Here is a 22,268-nt window from a genome sequence, read left to right on the forward strand (position 1 = left end):
CCTCCTCCAAAGGACCCCAGCCCAGGGACATCAACATGTTCTCGGCAGCCCAGGAGCGGGCTCAGGGCAAGCTGCTCGGGCGCCGCATCTCCGAGGAGGATCCCTACGGCATCGCCGACGCCATCACCTGCCTCAACCTCAAGTCCACCTACGAGTCCCAGGTGCTGCGGGAAGCCTCCCGGGGCTGGAAGGAGGGCAGGAGCATCTTTGAGAAGGAGTCGAGCGGCAAGCCGGTGGCGCGGAGCAAGACCATGCCCCCCCCAGGTGCCCCCCCGGACCTACGCCTCCCGCTTCGGCGGCCGGAAGAACCAGACCCCCAACAAGAACCGCAGGATCTCCGTCGACCCGGTGAGAGGGGAGGGCAGCAAAGCCGGGCAGGGGGCTGGGGAGGAGCAGCTGAGGGAGCTGGGGGGGTTCAGCCTGCGAAGGAGGCTGCGGGGAGAGCTTCTGGCGCTGGAAGGAGGCTGGAGGCAGCTGGGGGTTGGCCTCTTCTCCCTAAGGAGCAAGCGACAGGAGGGGAGGAAATGCTCTCAAGCTGCAGCAGGGGGAGGTTAGGTTGGACACCAGAAGCAGCTCCATCACTGAAAGGCTTCCGAGAGGCTGGAGCAGGCTGCCCGGGGAGGTGGCTGAGTCCTCACCCCCGGAGGGGTTTCAAAGCCACAGAGCTGTTTCGGTTGGCAAAGCCTCTTAGGCTCATCCTGTCCAAGCATTCTCTCGCCCCACCGAGGCTGGGGCTAACCCTTGGCCCTCAGCACCACAGCTCCCTGGCTCTGAAACACCTCCAGGGGTGGTCTCTTTAAAATGCTCCAGGCAACAAGTCCCAGTGCTGAGGGGGGGAAAAAATGACCACATGTGGTGCCTGGGGACAGGGCTGAGCGGTGGGCTTGGCAGAGGAGGGTTAGTGGCTGCACTCGATGACCCCAAAGGGCTTTTCCACCCTAAATGATTCTCTTTCGAAGAGGATGGGATAAGTAATGGGAGGAATCTCCTTCCCTGCGGGGTGCCCCCTCCCTGGGGAGCCCCGGTGGGGGCTGCCTGGAGCCGCTCTGGGCTTCCTCGGTGCCAGGAAGGGGTTGTAAAGGGGCATGAAAATCGTCTTTAGCCTCTCTGCCTTTCTCTGCCTCCCAGGAGCCGCTGGCTGGGTTAATTGCTCTGACAGTGGGACCATTGTTCACTGCCAAAGAGCCAGGGAGGCCCCGGGGACCCCCACGTGTTGGGGGGAGCCTGGCACGGCGGGGCTGGGCCCGGGCAGGGCTCTGCTGCTGGGGGCGTGGGGACCGTCCCTGCCCCTCCTGCAATGGCCTCACTTCCATCCCTGCCCATCCCTCACCTCCCTGGGGAGTCTGCCCCCTGGAGGGGTTGGAAGCAGGCTGGAAATGGCCAGCAAGACCTTGGCTCCCCGTGCAGCCCTGGGGAAGGTGCTGGGATGGATGGAGCATGGAGTGGTTTGGCTTGGAAGGGGCCTTAAAGGTGGTGGAGGTCTCATCCCTTGAGACATTCAAGCTCAGGCTGGATGGAGCTCTGAGCAACCTGAGCTGGCTAGGGCTGTCCCTCCTGACTGCAGAGGGAGTGAACTAGCTGACCTTTGGACATCTCTTCCAACCCAGCCCAGCCCAACCCAACCCAACCCAGCCCAGCCCAACCCATTCCCTGGTTGTGATTTCTGCGTGCTGGGTTTCATTGCCATGCACTCAGAGATGCAACCTGCCCTGGGAGTGAAGCTCTGACCCGGGGGGGACTGGCTGGAGAAGTCAGGATGGGAGTTTAGGTTGGATGTCAGGAGAGTGGTGAGGTGTTGGCACAGGCTGCCCAGGGAGGTGGTGCAGTCCCCATCCCTGCAGGGGTTCGTGGCCATGGCACCTGGGGACAGCCTTTGGTGGCCGTGGTGGTGCTGGGCTGATGGTTGGACCTGATGATCCCAGAGGGCTTTTCCAACCTTAATGAGAGGTTGATGTCCAGAGGCTGACAAAGACCCTGCTGGGTGGGTGGTGTGCTGGGGGTGGGTGGTGTGCTGGAGCTGGGTGGTGTCCTGGAGCTGGGTGCTGTGCTGGAGCTGGGTGGATGGTGTGCTGGGGGTGGGTGATGTGCTGGAGCTGGATGGTGTCCTGGAGCTGGGTGCTGTGCTGGGTGCTGTGCTGGGTGCTGTGCTGGGTGCTGTTCTGGGTGCTGTGCTGTGCTGGGTGCTGTGCTGGAGCTGGGTGCTGTGCTGGAGCTGGGTGCTGTGCTGGGTGCTGTGCTGGGTGCTGTGCTGGCGCTGGGTGCTGTGCTGGGTGCTGTGCTGGGTGCTGTGCTGGAGCTGGGTGTTGTGCTGGGTGTTGTGCTGGGTGCTGGAGCTGGGTGCTGTGCTGGAGCTGGGTGCTGTGCTGGGTGCTGTGCTGGAGCTGGGTGCTGTGCTGGGTGGTGTGCTGGAGCTGGGTGCTGTGCTGGGTGGTGTGCTGGGTGCTGTGCTGGAGCTGGGTGCTGTGCTGGGTGCTGTGCTGGGTGCTGTGCTGCAGCTGGGTGCTGTGCTGCAGCTGGGTGCTGTGCTGGAGCTGGGTGCTGTGCTGGGTGCTGTGCTGGGTGCTGTGCTGGAGCTGGGTGCTGTGCTGGGTGCTGTGCTGGAGCTGGGTGCTGTGCTGGGTGCTGTGCTGGGTGCTGTGCTGGAGCTGGGTGCTGTGCTGGGTGCTGTGCTGGGTGCTGTGCTGGATGCTCTCCTGGAGCTGGGTGCTGTGCTGCAGCTGGGTGCTGAGCTGGGTGCTGAGCTGGGTGCTGAGCTGGGTGCTGTGCTGGGTGCTCTCCTGGAGCTGGGTGTTGTGCTGATGCTCTGCTCCCTAGGCTGCCCCCAGGCCGCATTCCTTCACCAACGGCTATGAGCTCTTCGAGGTCTCGGAGGAGAGGGACGAGGAGGTGGCTGCCTTCTGCCACATGCTGGATGTGTGAGTACCTGGCCAGGGCTGGAGCATCCCACCACAAAATGCCCCAAACCCGCTGGGGTGTTGGGGGGGGGGGGGGGGGGAGGGGGCTGTGGCACGAACCCCAAAGCAAGGCAGCAGCCCTGAGCCGCTCCTGTGTCTGCAGGCTGCGGTCTGGCTACAGCACCAAGGACTATTCCCTCACTGGCTTGGTGTGGAGCTCTGTCAACCTCAGCCCGGAGCAGCTGGGCCATGGGGTGAGCCTGAAGGTGACAGTGGTGTGTGACAGCCTGCGGGAGCCTCTCACCTTCACCTGCGACTGTGAGTGCCCTGCGCAGCCCTCTCCCGCTGGCAGGGGGTGTGGGGGGGGGGGGGGTGCCAGGCTCCAGCAAGCCCTGGGTGAAGCCTCAGCGTGGAGCCCACCCCCCCTGGAGGCCACAGTGCTGCTTCTCCCCCCTGCAGGCTCCTCCACTGTGGACCTGCTCATCTACCAGGCGCTGTGCTACACCCACGACGAGCTGCACGCCGTCGACCTGGAGGACTTCGTGCTCAAGATCTGTGGTTTGGAGGAGTTCCTGCAGAGGTGAGCGCTGGGGCTGGGGCTGGGGCAGGGGGGGGACACACCAGCAGGGCAAGGGAGGGGATTCTCCCCCTCTGCTCAGCTCTGGGGAGACCCCACCTGCTGTACTGCAGCCCCTATGGCAAGAGGGATCTGGAGGTGCTGGAAGGTGTCCAGAGCAGGGCCAGGAGGATGAGCAGAGGGCTGGAGCTGCTCTGCTGTGAGGACAGACTGAAGGAGTTGGGGCTGTGTAGTCTGGAGAGGAGAAGGCTCTGAGGTGACCTCATTGTGGCCTTCCAGGATCTGCAGGGGGCTCCAGGAAGGCTGTGGAGGGACTGCTCAGGATCTCAGGGAGTGGTAGGACTAGGGGGAATGGAATGAAGCTGAGGGTGGGGAGATTGAGGCTGGAGGTGAGGAGGAAGTTCTTCCCCATGAGAGTGGTGAAGCCCTGGGATGGGTTGTCCAGGGAGGTGGTTGAGGCCCTGGACCAGGCTGGCTGAGGCTGTGGCCAGGCTGATCTAGTGTGGGGTGTCCCTGCCCATGGCAGGGGGGTTGGAGCTGGATGATCCCTGTGGTCCCTTCCAACCCTGACTGATTCTGTGATTCTGTGACACACAACTCAGCTCCCCCCAGGGCTCATCTGCTCAGCAGTGCTCAGCCCATGCATGGCTCCAGCTGGCTGTGGTGGATGGCTGGGACTGGAGCAGCTCCATGAGGAGCAGAGGCTGAGAGCCCTGGGGGTGTTGAGCCTGGAGAAGAGCAGCCCCAGAGGGGAGCTGAGCAATGCTCAGAAGAAGCTAAAGGGTGGAGGGCAAGAGGCTGGGGCTGGGCTCTTGTCAGTGGTGCCCAGGGCCAGGACAAGGGGCAGCAGTTTGTAGACTGGAACCCAGGAGGTTTCACTTGGACTTAAAGAGAAACTTCTCTGGTGTGAGGCTGCTGGAGGCCTGGAGCAGGCTGCCCAGGGAGGTTGTGGAGTCTCCTCTGGAGAGCTTGCAACCCCCCCTGGCCATGGTGCTCCTGGGCAAGCTGCTGTGGGTGCTGCTGTGGGGGTTGGACTGGATGCTCTCCAGAGCTCCCTTCCAGCCCACACCGAGCTGGGATTGTATGATCCTGGCATGATGGACTGTTGGGACTGATCCCAGTGTGCACAGCAGGAGCTTCTCCACTCCATTTCCTGCCCCCTGAGCCACAGCCAGGCTCTGGCCAGAAGCACCATGTTGGGAGCTTCTTTCCTGGCAGCAGAGTGATCCTCCTGCTCAGCCCCATGTGCCTGGAGGAGAGCCTGAAGGCCAGGGGGCTGCCAAAAAAGCTCTTTGGAGGAGTGTGAACAGTAACAGTCGTGTCCCTGAGAGCAGAGCCAGAGCCCAGCTGCTCCCAGCCTCCTGGGGAATTGCAGGAGAGGGTGGGATAGGGATTGGCTAGAGCTAGGGTAAGGAATGGCCTCAGGTTGCACCAGGAGAGGTCCAGGTTGGACATGAGGAACAATTTCTGCCCCAGAAGTGCTGTCAAGGCCTGGCCCAGGCTGCCCAGGGCAGTGGTGGAGTCCCCACCCCTGGAGGGGTTTCCAAGCTGTGGAGATGTGGTGCTGGGGGCCATGGTTCAGAGGTGCCCTGGCAGTGCTGGGTTGGGGTCAGACTGGATGGTCTCAAAGGTCTCTTCCAACCCTGCTCCTCTCCCCAGCCACCTCCAGAAGCCCAGCCCTGACCCCTCCTGCCCTGCAGCTTCTGTGCATCACTGGCTGGACTCTGACCCTGGAGGTCTCTTCCAACCCAGATGATTCTGATTCCAAGTGTTGAGGGGGAGCAGGTGTGGAGGCCACAGGAGCATCAGGGCTGTGGTGAGCTCCTCTGGCTGCAGAGCCAGGGATGCCTGATGGCAGCAGAGTCCTGCTCAGAGCCCTTCCCACCTTTCCTGGAGGCTCCCATTGGGCTTTTGGGGTCTGCCAGCTCGGGAGAGCTGCAGGCAGGGAGAGATGCAGCAGCCATGCATGGGCAGGCAGAGGCTGTCCTTCCTGGCAGCTCGGAGCAGCCAGCTCCAGCTCCTGCTGCTGGAGCCCTGCCCTGGGCTGGCCCTGCCAAGGAGAAGCTGCAGGAGCTTTGCCACAGCCTCCAGGAGCTTTGCCACAGCCTCCAGGAGCTTTGCCACAGCCTCCAGGAGCTGCCAGCTTGGGCTCTAAAGGGGCAGCTGGGAACTGCTCAGCCTGGCAGAGCCAGCCCAGCTCCCAGGCAGAGCTCAGGCCCTGCTGCTGGCTGCCTGGCAAGGGGTTGGTGCCAGTGGGGCAGAGCTGCCAGGTGCCCAGGGCATGTGTGTGCATGTGTGTGCACTCATATGCATGGGTGTGCATGCATGTGGGTGCTCATGTATGTGCATGGAAGTCTCTGTGTGCATGCTGTGTGCATGTGTGTGCATTCATGTGCATGGGTGTGCATGCATGTGGGTGTTCATGCATGTGCATGGAAGTCTCTGTGTGCATGCATGCACCATGTGTGTGCATTCATATGCATGGGTGTGCATGCATGTGGGTGCTCATGCATGTGCATGGAAGTCTCTGTGTGCATGCTGTGTGCATGTGTGTGCATTCATATGCATGGGTGTGCATGCATGTGGGTGCTCATGCATGTGCATGGAAGTCTCTGTGTGCATGTGTGCACATGTGTGTGCATTCATATGCATGGGTGTGCATGCATGTGGGTGCTCATGCATGTGCATGGAAGTCTCTGTGGCCATGCCTGCACATGTGTGTGCCTGCACATCCCTGTGTGGTCATGCATGTACAGTGTGTGCTCATGTCTGTGCCCATGCCTGCATGTGTGTGCACACGTGTGCCTGCTCACAGCCAGCCCCCTGGGGCCAGCAGTGTCCCCTCCCAGCAAACCTCTCCTGCTGGTGGCTTTGGGCTGCCAGCGAGCCCCTGGCTGGCTCAGTGCAGCTGAGAGAGCAGCTCCCAGGGGGTGAACCTCCTCATCCCTTGGCTGGGAACAGCACCCTGGGAATGGAGCAGGATGGTCCCCAGCAAAGTGCTTTCCCAGGAGCTGCATCTCCCAGGGCCCTCAGAGGACCTGTGGGAGAGCCCTGGGACATAAAGCCCTTTTGTCACCCCCTTTTCTCTCTGCTGCTTCCCGTGGCTGAGGAGGTGCTGGAAGTGCCAAACCCCTCCCTGTGGAGCAGGCCAAGCCCTTGAGCTCTGCAAGCCAGCCTCAGCTGCTGCCTCTGGCTGCCTGCTTGCTTTGGAGGGGCAGGACCAGGCAGGGTGTGCAGGATGGGTCCCCACTGCCTCCTCCCCATCCTGGCCATGGGGCAGGACGAGTCACTGCTGACCCCACACCAACTGGGCACTGTGTCCCCATCCCCTGCAGCCTCCTGGGGGTGCCTTCCCCACCCCCATCCTGCTGCCACGTCCTGCCCAGAGCCTCCTGCTCCCCCAGGGCACGGTGCCCACGGCTCTGCCAGGCTGAGTTGGCTCATTCTGCCCCGCAGCTGGCAAAGAAAGTGGCTCTGGAGGATGAGTGCTGCAGGTCCCACCCTGAGGGGGCTTCCCATGCTGGTGGGCATGGTGAGACCAGGCTGCCACCCCCTGCTCCAGGGCTCACTGCTCTGGCTGTGACCTGGAGCACCCTCAGGTCCCTGCTGTGCTGGGCAGGTCCTGGCAGGCTTGAGTGCTGCACAGCCACCCCTGGCTCCGTCGCGCCGCTTGGGCTGGGCACAGCTCCGCTGGAGGATGCAGGGGAAGGAGGGACAACAATGGTTTATTCTTTGGGGTTTCCTTGCACCATTCTTTGGGGTTTCCTTGCACCATTCCTTGGCTTCCCTTGCACCATTCCTTGGGCTTCCTTGCACCATTCCTTGGGCTTCCTTGCACACCTGACCTGGAGCCCCAGGCGTCCCCTGGCGGGCGAGGCGCTCGGGGCTCGGCCGCAGGGTGTTGGGCTGGGGCACCCCGGGCTGAGTTTTGGGGCACCTGATGGGCTGGGGCAGGGCTGTGGGCTCAGCTCTGGGTCTGTGTCCCTGCAGCAAGCACGCCCTGGGCAGCCATGAGTACATCCAGCACTGCAGGAAGTTCGACATCGACATCCGGCTGCAGCTGATGAAGAGGAAGGTGGTGCGCAGCGACCTGGCCCGCACGGTGGGTGCCCAGCTCGGGGGTGGGCAGCACAGGGGGGGTGCCCACATCATCCCCCTGCGGCAGGAGCACCCCTGTGTGGCTGAGCTGAGGCACAGCATCTCTCCCATCTGCAGGCAAATGATGACCAGAGCCCTTCGACCCTCAACCACTACATCCACCTGCAGGAGAGACCAATCAAGCAAACCATCAGCAGGTAGAGAGGGCACAGCAGGGCTTGGCCCCCGGTGCCCACCTGGCCAGGGCTGAGCTCTGCCTCTCTGTCCCCCAGGCAGGCCCTGAGTCTCCTCTTTGACACCTTCCACAACGAGGTGGATGCTTTCCTGGCAGCTGAGGTGAGCAGCAGGGCTGCAGGCTGTGGGTTTGGGGTCACCTTGCCTCCTGTGCTGCTGACTCTTTCTCCTGTGGATGGGGCCCTGAGCAAGCTGCCCCAGCTGAAGGTGTCCCTGCTCCCTGCAAGGGATTTGATCACCTTGAAAGGTCCCTTCAAAACCAAACCAGTCTGGGATTTGATGAAGCTGTTGCTCATCTGAGGCTCCTTACCAGCAACTCATGGCCACCCCCAGCAAGAGAAGGTCCTCATTCCTCCTCTCACCCACGGGTGACAGCTCCAGCTGGGACCCTTGCTCTGGTGCATGCCCCAGCAGCAGGCAGCCCAGGGCCTGCAGATGCTCCTTGGCCATCTCAAGGCAGCTGCTGCTAAGGGCTGGGGTTGGTGCATTCTATGGTGACAGAATCCCTCACCAGGCTCTTGCTGAGCATTGCTCAGATCCTCTCTGGGGCTGCTCCTCACCAGGCCCTTGCTGAGCATTGCTCAGATCCTCTCTGGGGCTGCTCCTCACCAGGCTCTTGCTGAGCATTGCTCAGATCCTCTCTGGGGCTGCTCCTCACCAGGCTCTTGCTGAGCATTGCTCAGATCCTCTCTGGGGCTGCTCCTCACCAGGCTCTTGCTGAGCATTGCTCAGATCCTCTCTGGGGCTGCTCCTCACCAGGCTCTTGCTGAGCATTGCTCAGATCCTCTCTGGGGCTGCTCCTCACCAGGCTCTTGCTGAGCATTGACTCTAAGATTTCTTGCCCTGGGGCACCAGAGAAGGGGCAGGGCCATGGCAGCAGAGGCACTGTGCATGTTGTGTGGCCTGTGGGGAGCAGCCTCTGCCCCCTTTGGCTGCCCAGGACAGCCTTTTGTGTCAGCCTCCTTGCTCTGCCCTGCAGGGAGACTTCCCCCTGAAGGCAGAAAGGGTGATCCAGTCGGTCATGGCCATCTGCAACGCCCTGGCTGCTGTGGAGTCCCAGGAGATCACAGCAGCCCTCAACCAGATGCCTCCCTGCCCCTCCCGCATGCAGCCCAAGATCCAGAAGGTTGGGGATGGGATGGGGATGGGGATGGGGATGGGATGGGGATGAGGATGGGGATGGGATGGGGATGGGGATGAGGATAGGATGGGATGGGGATGGGGATGGGATGGGGATGGGATGAGGATGGGGATGAGGATAGGATGGGATGGGGATGGGGATGGGATGGGGATGGGATGAGGATGAAGATGGCGATGGGGATGGGCATGGGATGGGGATGGGGATGGGGATGGGGATGGGGATGGGATGGGGATGGGGATGGGGATGGGATGGGGATGGGATGGGGATGGGGATGAGGAGGGGATGGGGATGAGGATGGGGATGGGGATGGGCATGGGATGGGGATGGGGATAGGGATGGGGATGGGGATGAGGTTGGGGATGGGGATGTGGAGGAGGCTGCAGGCTGCAGGGCTGGGGCAGGGGGAGCTTGGCCAGGAGGTGCAGAGGGGAAGCACAGTTCCACATTGGACTTCCTTCCCTCCTTGCTGCCGTTGAACCACGTGGAAAATTCCTCAAGAGCTGGGAGCAGGCAGCAGCTCCAGCAGCTGAGGGACCCAGGCTGCTTATGTAAAGCAGCCTTGGCCTGGCTGCCAGCAGCGTGGGGCTGGCCCTGGTGTTGCTTTTGTGCCTCCTTCTGGGTTTTGAGGTTTTGTTGGTTTGTGGTTGAGGTTTTTTCTTTCGTTGGTTTTTTGTTTTTCCCCTCAACAGGATCCAAATGTTCTGGCCAAGAGGGAAAATCGAGGTATTGCTGTTCTCCTCCTCCTCCTCCTCCCCTTCTGGGCTCAAGTTCTGGGTGCTTTTCATCCTCAGGTCCCTCCCCTCTCGATCCTGAAGGCCAAAAACAAAAGAGTTTGAAACCCTTCTGGTTCAGAGCAGAGGTTGTCTGCAGGGAGGCTCTCGTTTCTCCTCTTGAACTCAGCCTAAGCCAGAAGCTGAGACTCTCCCTCTCACCCACAGTGCCCCAGGGCACAGCCACAACCCAGCCCCGGGGGGGGGTCCCTCCTGCGTCCCGCGCCCAGCCCAGAGCGACCTTGGTGGGGGGCAGTGGAGGGCAGCAGCCCCCCCAGCTCCTCCCTGTCCCCTTTGCCCCTTCAGAGAGGATCGTGGAGAGCCTGACAGCTGCCATCCTCAACCTGGTGGAGCTCTACTGCAGCACCTTCAACGCGGACTTCCAGCCGGCGGTGCCGGGCAGCCGGGAGCAGGGGGCGGTGCAGGAGGCTCGGCTGCTGCCCTGCCCCCTCTCCTTCACCGTCTATGCCACCCACCGCATCCCCATCACCTGGGCTGCCAGGTAAGGGCAGCTGCCTGCCCCTGCCCAGCCTCTGCCTGCCCCCTGCCCAGCCTCTGCCTGCCCATCCTGCACCTCACAGCACCAGAGCAAGGCTGTCCCCAGCCTGAGTGGCTGAGCAGTGCATCCCTGTCCTGCTCCAGGGGGACCTCAGAGCTGCCTGCCAGGACCTGAAGGGATCCTGCAGGAAGGCTGCAGAGGGTGGCTGGAGCCAGGCCAAGGGGGAATGGTTTGAAGCTGAGGCAGAGCAGGGTGAGAGTGGAGCTGAGGAAGAAGAGACTGAAGAGTCTCTGGCACAGGCTGCCCAGGGAGGCTGTGGCTGCCTCCTTCCTGGGGGTGTTCAAGTCCAGGTTGGATGAGGCTTGGAGCAACCTGGGTTAGTGGAAGGTGTCCCTGCCCATGGCAGGGGGGTTGGAGTAGATGATCTCCAAGGTCCCTTCCAACCTAAACCATTCAGCAGATGTGGAGATCACAAGAGCTGAGCCACCCCCAGCCTCCTGTAGGGCACCACTGCAGGTCAGGTTGGTTGGGGCTGTGAGCATCCTGCCCTAGGTGCAGCTGTCCCTGCTGACTGCAGCCCTGCTCTGGATGAACTGTGCAGGTCCCTCCCCACCCACAGCAGCCTCTGATCCTGAGATCCTGAGATCCTGTGATCCCCTGCCTGGGGGGTGCTGGCCCTCACAGGCCATGAGGGCTGCTTGCAGCCAGCTGATGCTGGATGGGGCTGGGACAGACTCTTGCCCAGCTCTCCCATCCCATCCCCGGGAATCCCTGGGGGCTGCAGCCTGGCTGCTGAGCTCTGCACAGCCCCAGGGATGTGACAGATGGCCCCGGTGCGGCAGGGCCGGGCTGCCCTCACCCCACAGCCGCAGCCTTGCTCTCCTTTGTTCCACGCCGCGGTGCCCGTACCGCGTTCGGCGCCGCGGGGGGGGTCCGGGCGGGCGGTGGGAGCCCACCGCGGGGAGGGTGTAGGAGGCAGCGGCGCCGGCAGCAGCCGCCCCGCCGGGGACCCCTCGCCTTTGTCCTGTCCTTAATGTATTCCCCCTGGTGACTGGCTGGGAACAAAGGGGGTAGCCTGGGAAATGCCAGCATCCCCTGACCTCCGGCGCCCCCCAGCCCTCCCCGGATTGTCGCTCGGCACCTGCCACATGGCAGGGCCCCCCCAGCCCCCCGTGTGACGGTATGCACGGTGCCATATGGTGATGGGGGCTCCCGGCTCCCTCCCTGTCCCTTGTCCCCCGCACCCCCTCCCGGCAGCAGCTCCTTTCCCAAGCTCAGCCTGCAGGCTTGGATCGGAGGCAGGAGCCTCACGGTGGAGGAGCAGAACCTTCACCCTCCTCAGGGTGAAACCCCCAGCTGGGTGCCAGGCAAAGCCATCCCCCCCCCCCCCCACAGCCCACGGCTCCCTTTGTCCCCCTTGCAGCTATGAAGACTTCTACCTCTCCTGCTCCCTCAGCCACGGTGGGAAGGAGCTGTGCAGCCCCCTCCTCACCAGGAAGGCCAACGTCTACAAATACCTCTTCCACCTCATCATCTGGGACCAGCAGTAAGGCAGTGCCCTGGCTGGAGGGGGGGCAGGGGGGTCCTGGTGCCACACTCAGCCTTCCTCCTCCTCCTCCTCCTCCCCTGCTGCAGCAGCTCCTCTCCAGGCCTCTCCCTGGGTTTGGGGTGTTGGAAGCTCTTGCCTCACCCCCCCGGGAATAGCACTGGCGCCGGTGCCAGCCCTGCCCGCCCAGGACCTGCGTCTCTTGCACCCAGGGCAGGGGAACTGCTCCAAAAATAGCCCTGGGAGCAGGCAGGGAGGCTGTGCCCAGCCCTGGCCACGCCTGGCACTGCCAGGGGAGCGGGGGGGGGGCAGAGTTTCAGGCACAGGATAATTTTAGAGGGCGCCGGTGCCCCCCAAGGACAGGCACCGGGCAGCAGAGGGAAGCGGGCACCAGAGGTGTGGGGGCAACCCCCTTGCCCTGCCCACCCACGGCAGGGATGTAGCTGCCAGCCTGGGCTCCCCGGGAGCACAGGAGAGGAGCCTCAGCCCCGGGGTCCCACGCAGCCCCTCCCAGGTCAGTGTGTGGTGGGGGTGGGGGGCGGGGGGGTGGGTGTCCCCTGCCTGGGCTCCCCGGTGCCAGGAGAGAAGCAGGGCACAGGAGCAGCTGGCTGCCCCCAGACCTGCCCACCCCTCACAGGGCGGCTCCCCACGATGTGGGACCTCTGTGCCACGCTGGGGGGGCACCTGGCACCCCCAGTGCCAGCAGCAAGGGCGACTGCTGGGCTGGGCTCTCCCAGCACCCCCAGGCGAGGGGCTGGCCGGTGCCACGGGGCGCTGGCAGTGCCCACGCCTGGCACAGCTGAGCCCTGGCTGCTCTCTTGCAGGATCTGCTTCCCTGTGCAGGTGAACCGACTGCCCCGGGAGACCCTGCTCAGCGTCACCCTCCTGGCCGTGCCCGTGCCCCCCCCCGGGCAGCTCCTCCGACGCCAACAAGCAGCGGAGGGTGCCCGAGGCCCTGGGCTGGGTCACCACTCCCCTCTTCAACTTCAGGCAGTAGGTGCCACCCCCACGGGCCGGGCCAGGGCCCGCGCTGGCATCCCTGGGGTGGGACGGGAGGGCGGTGGCGGTGGGGGGGGTGCCCGGCCCCGCTGCGGCGGTGCCACCCTCCCGCCCTGGCAGAGCAGAGCCCGGTGCCAGGCGCTCAGCCCTGCTGCTCCCGCAGGGTCCTGACCTGCGGGCGGAAGCTGCTGGGCTTGTGGCCGGCGACCCAGGACAACTCCAGAGCCAGGTCCAGCGCCCCCAACTTCAACCAGCCCGACAGCGTCATCCTGCAGGTACGGCCCGCCGCCTGGGGGCGCTCCGGAGGGGGGCACCCCCAGCCCCGGCTGTGCCCCACACCCACCCTCTGCCTCTGCCCCAGATCGACTTCCCCACCTCTGCCTTCGAGGTGAAGTTCACCAGCCCCCCCCCCCGCCGAGTTCAGCCCCAAGTACGACTTCAGCAGCCTGGGGGAGGAGGATCAGAGCAGGCTGCGGGAGGCCATGCAGAAGAAGTCACTCTACTGGTAAGGGACCCAGCTGGGGGCTGGCATGCCAGGGGCATCCTGCTGGTAGACCCCCAGCACTGCCCTGGCATGCACAGCAGGCATCTGAGGGCCTGAGCCTGCCCCTGGCTGCTGAGGTTGGAGCCCGGTGTTTGGCAGAGCTGCTGCCTGTTTGCTGCCCTCCTGCGCTCTGCCCTGCTCTGTGGAGGGTCTCTGCAGCCCTGCTGCCCCCAGCAGGGTCAGCTGCCCAGCCCCCTGTCCAGCCTGGCACGGCCAAGCTGGCTGCAGCCCTCCGGTGCTGGCTATAAATGGGAGGCTCAAGTGTCAGCAGCTGTGCCAGGATCTGCTGTGCAGGAGGTGCTGCCTCTCCTCCCAAGCATGCCTGAAGTGCCTGGCCAGGGGAGGGGTCTCTGGGCAGGGGGACAGCCAGGGGACAGCTCAGGTTGCTGGGGTCCTGGCTCTCTCTTGGGGTGCAGGGTGGGGATGGGGAGAGTGCTGCTAGCATCCTGCAGCAGCCTGGGTGCTGGCTGTGCCCCGGGGTTGGGGTGCAGGGAGGGGATGGGGCTGGGGGCAGCCCCCAGCGTCCTGCAGCACCACACAAACCTTTCTGCTGGGCTTGGGGGCAGGCAGGCAGGACCCTGCCCCCCACCAGCTCCCTCTTCACCAGGGCAATGCCACGGGGGGCAGCAGGGAGGGCTCGGAGGGGCTTTATCAGTGTGCCCTACAGGGTGGGGGCAGAGAGGTGGCACCTGTGAGCCTCATCCCATCCAGGCCATGCCCTCCCTTGCCCCAGCGCTGAGCCATGCCCCTCGTGTGCCCTCCCCCCCCCAGGCTGACGGATGCTGACCGCAGGCGGCTGTGGGAGAAGCGATGCCACTGCCACGCGGCGCCCGGCGCCCTGCCCATGCTGCTGGCCAGTGCCCCCAGCTGGGACTGGGCCTGCCTGCCAGACATCTATGCCCTGCTCAGCCAGTGGACCTACATGAGCCACCAAGATGCCCTGGGGCTCCTGCATGCCACGTAAGCTCTCAGTGGTGGGCTGTGGGTGCCGTGGGGATGGCATGCTCTGGCACTGCAGGTGTTATGGGGATGGCATGCTCTGGCACTGCAGGTGCCAAGGAGAGGGATTGGACACTCTGGCACTGCAGGTGCCATGGGGATGGCATGCTCTGGCACTGGGGGAAGCTGAAGGTGCTGTCCCCATGACGCTGGTGCTGTCCCCAGGTTCCCAGACCAGGAGGTGAGGAGGACAGCAGTGCAGTGGATTGACTCCATCTCTGACACCGAGCTGCTGGACTACCTGCCCCAGCTGGTGCAGGTGTGTGGTGGCACTGGGAGGTGGCATGGGGTGCATGCCAAGGCTGAGGTGTGGCTGCGGGGTGCATGCCAGGACTTGACTGGGGTGCATGCCAGGGCTGAGATGTGACATGGGGCTCATGCCAGTCCTGCTCTACCCCTAAATGCCCCCCCTGCAGGCCCTGAAGTATGAGTGCTACCTGGACAGCCCTCTGGTGCGCTTCCTGATGAAGAGAGCCATCTGTGACCTGAAGGTCACTCACTACTTCTTCTGGTGGGTTGAAGGGGGTCAGCAGCGCGGGAGGGAGGGTCGCCCAGAGCTCTCCTAACCCTGCCTGGTGCCCCTGCCCGGAGCAGGCTGCTGAAGGATGGCCTCAAGGACTCCCAGTTCAGCATCCGCTACCAGTACCTGCTGGCGGCGCTGCTCTGCTGCTGCGGCAAGGGCCTGCGGGAGGAGTTCGACCGCCAGTGCCTGCTGGTCAGCACCCTGGCCAGGCTGGCACAGCAGGTGCGGGACGCTGCGCCCTCCGCGCGCCAGGTGGGTGCCAGGGTGGTGGGGTGGGGAGCAGGAGGGGCTGGGCTGCGCCTCGGACCCTCCCCTCATGCCAACCCTGTCCCATGTCCTCCCTATCCCATGCCCACCCCTGCCTATACTACCTCACCCCATGCCCACTCCATCCCATGCCCACCTCCTCCTATACTACCTCACCCCATGCCCACCCCATCCCATGCCCACCCCCTCCTATACTACCTCACCCCATGCCCACCCCATCCCATGCCCACCCCCTCCTATACTACCTCACCCCATGCCCACTCCATCCCATGCCCACCTCCTCCTATACTACCTCACCCCATGCCCACCCCATCCCATGCCCACCTCCTCCTATACTACCTCACCCCATGCCCACCCCATCCCATGCCCACCCCCTCCTATACTACCTCACCCCATGCCCACTCCATCCCATGCCCACCTCCTCCTATACTACCTCACCCCATGCCCACTCCATCCCATGCCCACCTCCTCCTATACTACCTTATGCCATGCCCACCCCATCCCATGCCCACCCCCTCCTATACTACCTCACCCCATGTCCACCTCCTCCTATACTACCTCACCCCATGCCCACCCCATCCTATGCCCACCTCATCCTATGTCTATCCCATCCCACCCACACCTTGCCCTATGTCAACACCATCCCATGCCCACCCCCTCCTATACTACCTCATCCCATGCCCAACTCATCCTATTGTCCATCCCATCCCCACCTTATCCTATGCCCACCCCATCCCATGCCCACCCCGTCCTATACTACCTCATCCCATGCCCACCCTATCCCATGCCCAACTCATCCTATTGTCCATCCCATCCCCACCTTGTCCTATGCCCACCCCCTCCCTTGCCCACCCCACCCCATGCCCACCCCACAGGGCATCCTCCGTGAGGGGCTGGAGGACGTCAAGCAGTTCTTCAAGGCCCACGGCTCCTGCCGGCTGCCGCTCAGCCCCAGCCTGCTGGTGAAGGGCATCGTGCCCAGGGTGAGTGCCAGAGCCGGGGGTGTTGGGGACGCCCCTCTGCCCGCACCCAGCTGGCCCTGACCAGGCTGCACCTCTCCTCCCCGTGGCAGGACTGCTCCTATTTCAACTCCAACGCCGTGCCCCTCAAGCTCTCCTTCCAGAACGTCGACCCCCTGGGTGAGAACATCAGAGTCATCTTCAAGGTGAGCCCAGCCTCGGCCTCCCAGCCGTGCCCAGCCCCCCGCAGCGTGGCTGCCACAGCTGCCCCCGGGGCCGGCTCAGCCCCGGGCTCGCCCTGGGCTCTGATGGCTCTTCCCCTGGCGGCAGTGCGGCGATGACCTGCGTCAGGACATGCTGACCCTGCAGATGATTCGCATCATGAACAAGATCTGGGTGCAGGAGGGGCTGGACATGCGCATGGTCATCTTCCGCTGCTTCTCCACTGGCCGCGGCCGAGGTGAGCCGGCCCCGGGGGCGCCCCAGGGCGCCTCGCCCCAGGGCACCTCGCCCTGGGCTGGGGACAGCGCAGGAGGTCCTGGGGGCTCTGCTAGGGGAGGAGCTGCTGTGGGTAGCTGAGATTCCACCTGAGGGTCTGGTCCCACCGAGCCCTCCGCAGGAAGGTGGCTCTGCAGGATGTCGCTGGGCGGTGGGGCTGGGGGCTCAGTGTGCCCCCTGGGTGGGATGGGTGGCATGGGTGGGATGGGTGGGATGGATGGCATGGGTGGGATGGGTGGGATGGATGGCATGGGTGGGATGGGTGGGATGGGTGGCACGGGTGGGATGGATGGCACGGGTGGGATGGGTGGCATGGGTGGGATGGGTGGGATGGATGGCATGGGTGGGATGGGTGGGATGGGTGGGATGGGTGGCATGGGTGGGATGGGTGGCATGGGTGGGATGGGTGGGATGGATGGGATGGATGGCACGGGTGGGATGGATGGCATGGGTGGGATGGGTGGGATGGATGGGATGGATGGCACGGGTGGGATGGATGGCACGGGTGGGATGGATGGCGTGGGTGGGATGGGTGGGATGGATGGCATGGGTGGGATGGGTGGCACGGGTGGGATGGATGGCATGGGTGGGATGGGTGGGATGGATGGCATGGGTGGGATGGGTGGCACGGGTGGGATGGGTGGGATGGGTGGCACGGGTGGTCTCACCTTGCTGTTTCTCCTGCCAGGCATGGTGGAGATGATCCCCAACGCCGAGACCCTGCGGAAGATCCAGGTGGAGCACGGCGTGACAGGGTCCTTCAAGGACCGGCCCCTGGCTGACTGGCTGCAGAAGCACAACCCTGAGGAGGATGAGTACGAGAAGGTGAGGAAGAGCCTGGCCAAGTCTCCTCTCCTCATCTCCCCCCAGCAGGTCCAACCTCTCTGCACAGCTGGTGCCTCCTTCCCTCCCTCTTCCCAGGCCGTGGAGAACTTCATCTACTCCTGCGCCGGCTGCTGCGTGGCCACCTACGTGCTGGGGATCTGCGACCGGCACAACGACAACATCATGCTGAAGACCACTGGCCACATGTTCCACATCGACTTTGGCAGGTTCCTGGGCCATGCACAGATGTTTGGCAACATCAAGAGGTGAAGAGCACCTCCAGCATCCCCTTGCCCCCTTGCTTGGCCTCCTCCACCTTTGGAGCTCACCTGGATGTGGCAGGGTGATGGCCCCTGCCCGTGGTCCTGCTGGTCACAAGCAGGCTCACAGGGTGGTAGGGGTTGGAAGGAACCTCCAGGGATCATAGAATGGTCCAGGCTGGAAGGGACCTCCAAAGCTCATGCAGTCTGAGCTGCCCCCAGTCAGCAGGGACATCCCCAACTACATCAGGCTGCCCAGGGCCTCGTTGAGTCTTACCTCAGTGAGGGAAGGGACCTCAGCCACCTCCCTGGGCAACCAGTTCCAGTGTTCCACCACCCTCATAGTGAAGAACTTCTGCCTGTGTGGCCTGTGAGAGATTCTATGACCCTGCTCTGGCAGGGGGGTTGGACTTGAAGATCTCCAGAGGTCCCTTCCAACCCCTAACATCCTCTGATCTGTGATCCTCTCTGGCTCAGAACCACATCCTCTGGTGTTCAGAGCCCCATCCTCTGGTGCTCAGAACCACATCCTCTGGTGCTCAGAGCCCCATCCTCTGGTGCTCAGAGCCACATCCTCTGGTGTTCAGAGCCCCATCCTCTGGTGCACAGAACCCCATCCTCTGGTGCTCAGAGCCACATCCTCTGGTGCTCAGAGCCACATCCTCTGGTGCTCAGAGCCACATCCTCTGGAGGGTGAGCCCTGGGCTGTGCTCACTCTCTGTGCCCCGGTGCAGGGACCGGGCTCCCTTCGTCTTCACCTCGGACATGGCCTACGTCATCAACGGGGGGGACAAACCCTCCAGCCGCTTCCACGACTTCGTCGACCTCTGCTGCCAGGCCTACAACCTGATCCGCAAGCACACCCACCTCTTCCTCAACCTGCTGGGGCTGGTGAGCGCTGGCACTCCCCACACCTCTCCCCACCTGCCCCTATCCCCCAGGGTCCTCCTGCCCCCCCTGCCCACCCTCACCTCCTGCCTCGCCTCCCAGATGCTGTCCTGTGGCATCCCCGAGCTGTCTGACCTGGAGGACCTCAAGTACGTCTATGATGCCCTGAGGCCACAGGACTCTGATGCTGATGCCACCACCTACTTCACCAGGTAGGGTCAGGAGTGGGTGGCAGGGCAGGAGAGGACTGAGGCAGCCTTTGGCTGGAGGCAGCGGCTCCAGCTCGGCACGCGGATGTGCTGCTCCACGCTGAGCCCGGGGTGGCCTCCTTGCAGGTTGATCGAGTCCAGCCTGGGCAGCGTGGCCACCAAGCTCAACTTCTTCATCCACAACCTGGCACAGATGAAGTTCACAGGCTCAGATGCCCGCCCCACCCTCTCCTTCGCCCCCCGCACCCACACCATCAAGACGTGCGGCCGGATCCGCGACGTCTTCCTCTGCCGCCACGAGAGGGTCTTCAACCCCAGCAAGGGCTACGTGAGTGGGGACGGCTGGAGGGGCAACTTGGCTGCCCCTGTGCTCCTCCCCAGCAGCTCAAGGTGCCCATCCCCTGTCACCACCCCCTCCCTCCCTCCCTCCCTCCCTTTGCAGACCTACGTGGTGAAGGTGCAGCGGGAGAGCCCGGCTGAGGTCACCTTCGTGCAGCGCACCTTCGAGGAGTTCCAGGAGCTGCACAACAAGCTGCGCCTCCTCTTCCCCTCCTCGCTGCTGCCCAGGTACCCCTGCAGGCCCCCTGGGGCTCCCCACTGCCCCCTCCCCGGGCTCTGCTGAGCGGCTCTGTCCCCACAGCTTCCCCAGCAGGTTCGTCATCGGGCGGTCGCGGGGCGAAGCGGTGGCCGAGCGGCGCAAGGAGGAGCTGAACGCCTACATCTGGCACCTCATCCACGCTGCCCCCGAGGTGGCAGAGGTGTGGAAATGGGCTGGGAGGGTCCCACAGAGGTGGAGGGGGGGCTGCCAAAAGGGGGGGGGGATAGTGCCAGGGGGCATTGGTGAGGTGGGATGTAAGTCTCAGCGCGTGCCCTGGTGGGGGACGGTGACCAGCACCACCGCTAACGTCACCTCCTCGCCCCGCAGTGTGACCTCATCTATACCTTCTTCCACCCCCTGCCTCGGGACGAGAAGGCAGCTGGCACCAACCCAACCCCAAAGCCAGCAGGTAAGGGAGGCTGGTGGCAGTGCCAGCAGGGCAGTGGGGAGGGGGCTCCTGTCCTACCCACGTGCCTCCCCTGCTCCTCTCCAGACGCCACCTGGGCTCGGCCCCTCGGGAAGGTCGGTGGGGAGGTGAAGCTCTCCATCTCCTACAAGAACAACAAGCTCTTCATCATGGTGATGCACATCCGGGGGCTGGTAGGTGCAGAGCAGCTGTGGGCAGCAGGCTTGGGGTCCTCCCTGCCACTAGGCTCATGGAGGGCACCCCGCTTTCCCCCACAGCCACCGCTGCAGGATGGCAACGACCCTGACCCCTACGTCAAGACCTATCTGCTGCCCGACCCCCAAAAGACAACCAAGAGGAAAACCAAAGTGGCTCGAAAAACCTGCAACCCTACCTACAATGAGATGGTACCAGGGCTGGGGTGGGGTGGGGGTGGGGATGGGGATGGGGATGGGATGTGGACAAGGACTGGGATGGGATGGGGATGGGGATGGGGATGGGGATGGGGATGGAGATGGAGATGGAGATGGGGATGGAGATGGGGATGGAGATGGGATGTGGACAAGGACTGGGATGGGATGGGGATGGGGATGGAGATGGGGATGGAGATGGGATGTGGACAAGGACTGGGATGGGATGGGGATGGGGATGGGATGTGGACAAGGACTGGGATGGGATGGGGATGGGGATGGAGATGGGATGTGGACAAGGACTGGGATGGGATGGGGATGGGGATGGAGATGGGGATGGAGATGGGATGTGGACAAGGACTGGGATGGGATGGGGATGGGGATGGAGATGGGGATGGAGATGGGATGTGGACAAGGACTGGGATGGGATGGGGATGGAGATGGGATGTGGACAAGGACTGGGATGGGATGGGGAGGGAGATGGCGATGGGGATGGGATGTGGACAAGGACTGGGATGGGATGGGGATGGGGATGGAGATGGAGATGAAGATGGGAATGGAGATGGGATGTAGACAAGGACTGGGATGGGATGGGGATGGAGATGGAGACGAAGATGGAGATGGGGATGGGATATGGACAAGGACTGGGATGGGGATGGGGATGGAGATGAAGATGGAGAGGGGGATGGGATGTGGACAAGGACTGGGATGGGATGGAGATGGGGATGGGGATGGAGATGAAGATGGAGATAGGGATGGGATGTGGACAAGGACTGGAATGCGATGGGGTGGAGATAGGATGAAAACAGGGATGGGATATGGACAGGGATGGGGATGGAATGGAATGGAATGGAATGGAATGGAATGGAATGGAATGGAATGGAATGGAATGGAGATGGGGATGGGCCAGCTGGGGGGGTCTGTGTCTGAGGGTCTGCCCCGCTGTGCCCCACAGCTGGTCTACGACGGGATCCCCAGGGGGGACCTGCAGCAGCGGGAGCTGCGCCTGAGCGTGCTGAGCGAGGAAGGCTTCTGGGAGAACATCCTCCTGGGGGAGGTTGGCATCCGCCTGCGGGACCTCGACCTGGCACAGGAGAAGATGGGCTGGTTTGCTCTGGGATCCCGCGGCCACGGCACCCTCTGAGGTCTCACCCCCCCAGGCTGGGGACTCCCAGCACTGCTGCCACAGCTCTGCCTGCCCAGGGGTGTGCCCGTAGGGACCGGGCACTGCTGCGGGCATCTTCTTTTCGAAGTTTACCTTGTGTCAAGGGAGCAACGTGGGGAGGGAGGGGCAGGGAGGACCGCGGGGCGCTTCGGGGGGGGTTTGATTTTTTCCTTCCTTTGGGATATCTGTATTTTAACGGTTTTTAATGACGAGTAGCGTGTGGCCGGGCAGCGGGGTGGAGAGGAGAGGGCAGGGCAGGCGCCGTGGAGCTTCCCTGGGGGTGCTGTGCCCACGGAGCTTCCCCCCACCGGGGCCACCTCCAGCCAGGAGCTGCCTCGCCCGGAGCCGGGGGATTCGCTCCCAAAGGAGAGCGGTGGCGGCGGCAGGGCTGTGCGCGGCGCCCGTCCTGCGTGGCCGAGCCCCTCGATGCCGTGGGGAGGAGGCCGCCAGGGGTCACCCTTCTCACCCCCCCCCCACCCCCCAGTGCCCTGCAGGACATCACCTCCTCGTCTGCCGCCTCGGGGACGCCCGCGCCGGGCTGCGGGCTTGGTGCCTGTGGTGCTTTGTTTACAGCGAGAGCTCCGTAAACGGACGAAATGTTTCTCAGGATCGAGAATAATGAACTTAACCTTTATATTAAAAGTTGAAAATATTGTATGGAGCCGGAGGGGGAGGCCTGGGGTGGGCAGCAAGCCCGGCCCCGCCGGCCCTCGGGGCTGCTGGAGCCAGCACCCACCTGCGGTCGGGACCCTCCGGCCCGTAAGATGATGAGCGTGGAAATAAAGGAGGTGAAACACATGGGATGGAGCCTGGGCTCTGCCTGCACCTTGCCCACATCTCTGCCTGCACCTGAGCCTCTGCCTGCACAGCTGCCCATTCACCTGCCTGCACCTCAGCCTGCACATGTGCCTATGCCTTTGCTTGCACTTCATGTCCGCCTGCACCTGAGCTTGCACCCC

At 63.7% G+C, this 22,268-nt stretch overlaps 2 protein-coding genes across 2 annotated transcripts in view; both read left to right on the top strand.

The window, feature by feature from the left end:
• Positions 1-22,107, top strand: PIK3C2B (phosphatidylinositol-4-phosphate 3-kinase catalytic subunit type 2 beta). The gene is given in 35 exon segments (XM_068159699.1): positions 1-254; positions 256-348; positions 2,815-2,915; positions 3,058-3,212; positions 3,354-3,474; positions 7,462-7,573; positions 7,687-7,766; positions 7,842-7,905; positions 8,783-8,929; positions 9,634-9,667; positions 10,021-10,216; positions 11,637-11,759; positions 12,584-12,659; positions 12,661-12,752; positions 12,922-13,033; positions 13,120-13,176; positions 13,178-13,263; positions 14,074-14,262; positions 14,467-14,560; positions 14,718-14,812; positions 14,896-15,076; positions 15,967-16,074; positions 16,164-16,256; positions 16,381-16,510; positions 17,237-17,373; positions 17,470-17,639; positions 18,368-18,524; positions 18,624-18,733; positions 18,857-19,058; positions 19,173-19,297; positions 19,371-19,488; positions 19,656-19,737; positions 19,822-19,928; positions 20,013-20,141; positions 21,100-22,107. Coding segments are annotated over 35 exon segments (4,284 nt in total). The 5' UTR covers positions 1-35; the 3' UTR covers positions 21,289-22,107.
• Positions 22,074-22,268, top strand: part of PPP1R15B (protein phosphatase 1 regulatory subunit 15B) — an 8,351-nt gene continuing 8,156 nt past the window's right edge. Inside the window, exon 1 of the mRNA XM_068159418.1 lies at positions 22,074-22,097. Coding sequence (XP_068015519.1) covers positions 22,074-22,097 — 24 coding nt within the window. The remainder of the gene's footprint in view (positions 22,098-22,268) is intronic.

This window comes from Melanerpes formicivorus, unplaced genomic scaffold (assembly GCF_026170545.1).
Source record: "Melanerpes formicivorus ecotype bairdi unplaced genomic scaffold, bMelFor1.0.p_v2 SCAF_46, whole genome shotgun sequence".
Taxonomy (NCBI): Eukaryota; Metazoa; Chordata; class Aves; order Piciformes; family Picidae; genus Melanerpes; species Melanerpes formicivorus.